Source organism: Phoenix dactylifera, chromosome 2, assembly GCF_009389715.1.
Source record: "Phoenix dactylifera cultivar Barhee BC4 chromosome 2, palm_55x_up_171113_PBpolish2nd_filt_p, whole genome shotgun sequence".
NCBI classification, from domain to species: Eukaryota; Viridiplantae; Streptophyta; class Magnoliopsida; order Arecales; family Arecaceae; genus Phoenix; species Phoenix dactylifera.
The window spans coordinates 11077061-11078777 of record NC_052393.1 but is presented as its reverse complement, the minus strand read 5'-3'; the positions used below and the strand labels follow the sequence as shown (position 1 = coordinate 11078777).

Here is a 1717-nt window from a genome sequence, read left to right as displayed (position 1 = left end):
ACGCCAGATGATTTTCCATTACTAGATGACCCTTCGACTCTGCCCATGACTTCCGGCAGCAAGACCATCCCTTCCGTAACGTGCCGGCAAGGTTAACATAACGGACGTTACTGTGGTTTTGAAAAGGTTCATCATGTACATGTCAACTTTAAAAACTGAAATACTGGTTATCTTGTAATTACCTTTTCACCTTTTTTGAAAAAATGGTGAAAGAGAATATTATATTTTTTTGGTAAAATAAACACTCTTAATATCTACATTGTAATTTGCCCGTGATCATCGGTGTAAAAGATTTAGACTGCCATATATTATTACTAATTATTTCTATTATTAATCAAAATTTTTAATTATAACGACAAATAACACTCACTGGAAGCAAGTCTCGCACTATATATATCGTTCCAAACAACAACCTCGGTCAAGATAGATTCTGCACCAGAAAACACCGCGGCCGTCACAACGGCGTCAGTGGGGCGGCCGCGGGCCCGCGGCCACGCACCTAATCTCTCAATTCTCATCTATTTAAGCGGATCCCGCTCATACCCTCCGAGAAAAGCGGACCGGATTGCGGGTTCGTTACCTTCCAGTTTATATCCGGGCGGCGCCGGGGATGGCAGCGGCGGACGTGGAGGAGCTCCGGCGGAGGAACTCGGAGCTGGAGAGGGAGGCGGCGGAGGCGCGGGAGAGGGAGGTGGAGGCGCGGAGGGAGCTGGAGCGGACGCGGGAGAGGCTGAGGGCGGTGGAGGAGGCGGAGGAGCGTCTGAGTGTAGAGATCGGCGAGCTGGAGGCGGAGGCGGTGGTGCAGGCCCGGGATTACCTCCTCCGCATCAAGGCACTCTCCGACCAGCTCACTACAGCCCACGACATCCTCACCTCCGCCGGCTTCCACCACAATCTCGTCGCCCTCAACAGATCAAATTAGAAACCAGAGTTAGCTGCTGCTGCTACTTAAGCTGGAGCTTGAAGCCAAGTCGGCTTGCATTCTTGCGCTCTGTTCTCTTCTTCTTCTTGTTGTTTTACTTTGCTTGGATCATGTACATGCAGTAGGAGCCGTTGGTGACGGTGAGTGTGGAGACACTTACCGTGTGTGTAATTTAGTTCTGTTGATGCTAATTAAGTTGCAATATATTTATCCTTCTAGCGACGGCGATTCTTGGCTGTCATTATACCATATTTCCGATTACTAATACACCGGAGCTTCCGTCACTTAATTAATTACAAAAATATATATCACTAATTTTTTAAATTTATAATTATTCAAAAATAATATTTTTAATATTTTTAAAATTAAAAATTAAATTTGATGACGAAAATTTCTGCCAATAATCCATTATTGGGAGAATACGGTTTTCCCCCGGTAATACAGTAACCCCGCCGCTAGAAGGCCGCATGACCGCCGACCCCGGACAACTGAGGTCGGCGTCCGACCTCAGAGCCTCCGACCTGGAGAATTCCCGACCTCAAAGGTTTATCCACGTCAGCCACCTACTACGGCCGTACCCCTCAGAGGTCTGGCCAAAGGCCATACCTTGCCGCTGTCCCAGCATTTATTACGCGTGATCTCTGCAAACCCCTGAATCACTCAACAATTGATGAAAGTCTCCGGCCTACTCAACAATTAATGCATACCGCCGGCTTACTCAACAATTAATGCGCATGGCTCCAGTTATCTACGGACCCGCGACTCGCCACGGCAAGTCAGCCCAGCAGAGTCCAA

The 1717-nt window shown here is 47.9% G+C and overlaps 1 protein-coding gene across 1 annotated transcript; it reads left to right on the top strand.

The window, feature by feature from the left end:
* The first annotated feature begins 422 nt into the window (after positions 1-422).
* LOC103708502 (protein RESPONSE TO LOW SULFUR 3-like) lies at positions 423-1166 on the top strand. The gene has a single exon (XM_008793459.4). It carries the CDS (start codon positions 611-613, stop codon positions 920-922), a length of 312 nt encoding a protein of 103 aa, XP_008791681.1. The 5' UTR covers positions 423-610; the 3' UTR covers positions 923-1166.
* Positions 1167-1717: the final 551 nt, after the last annotated feature.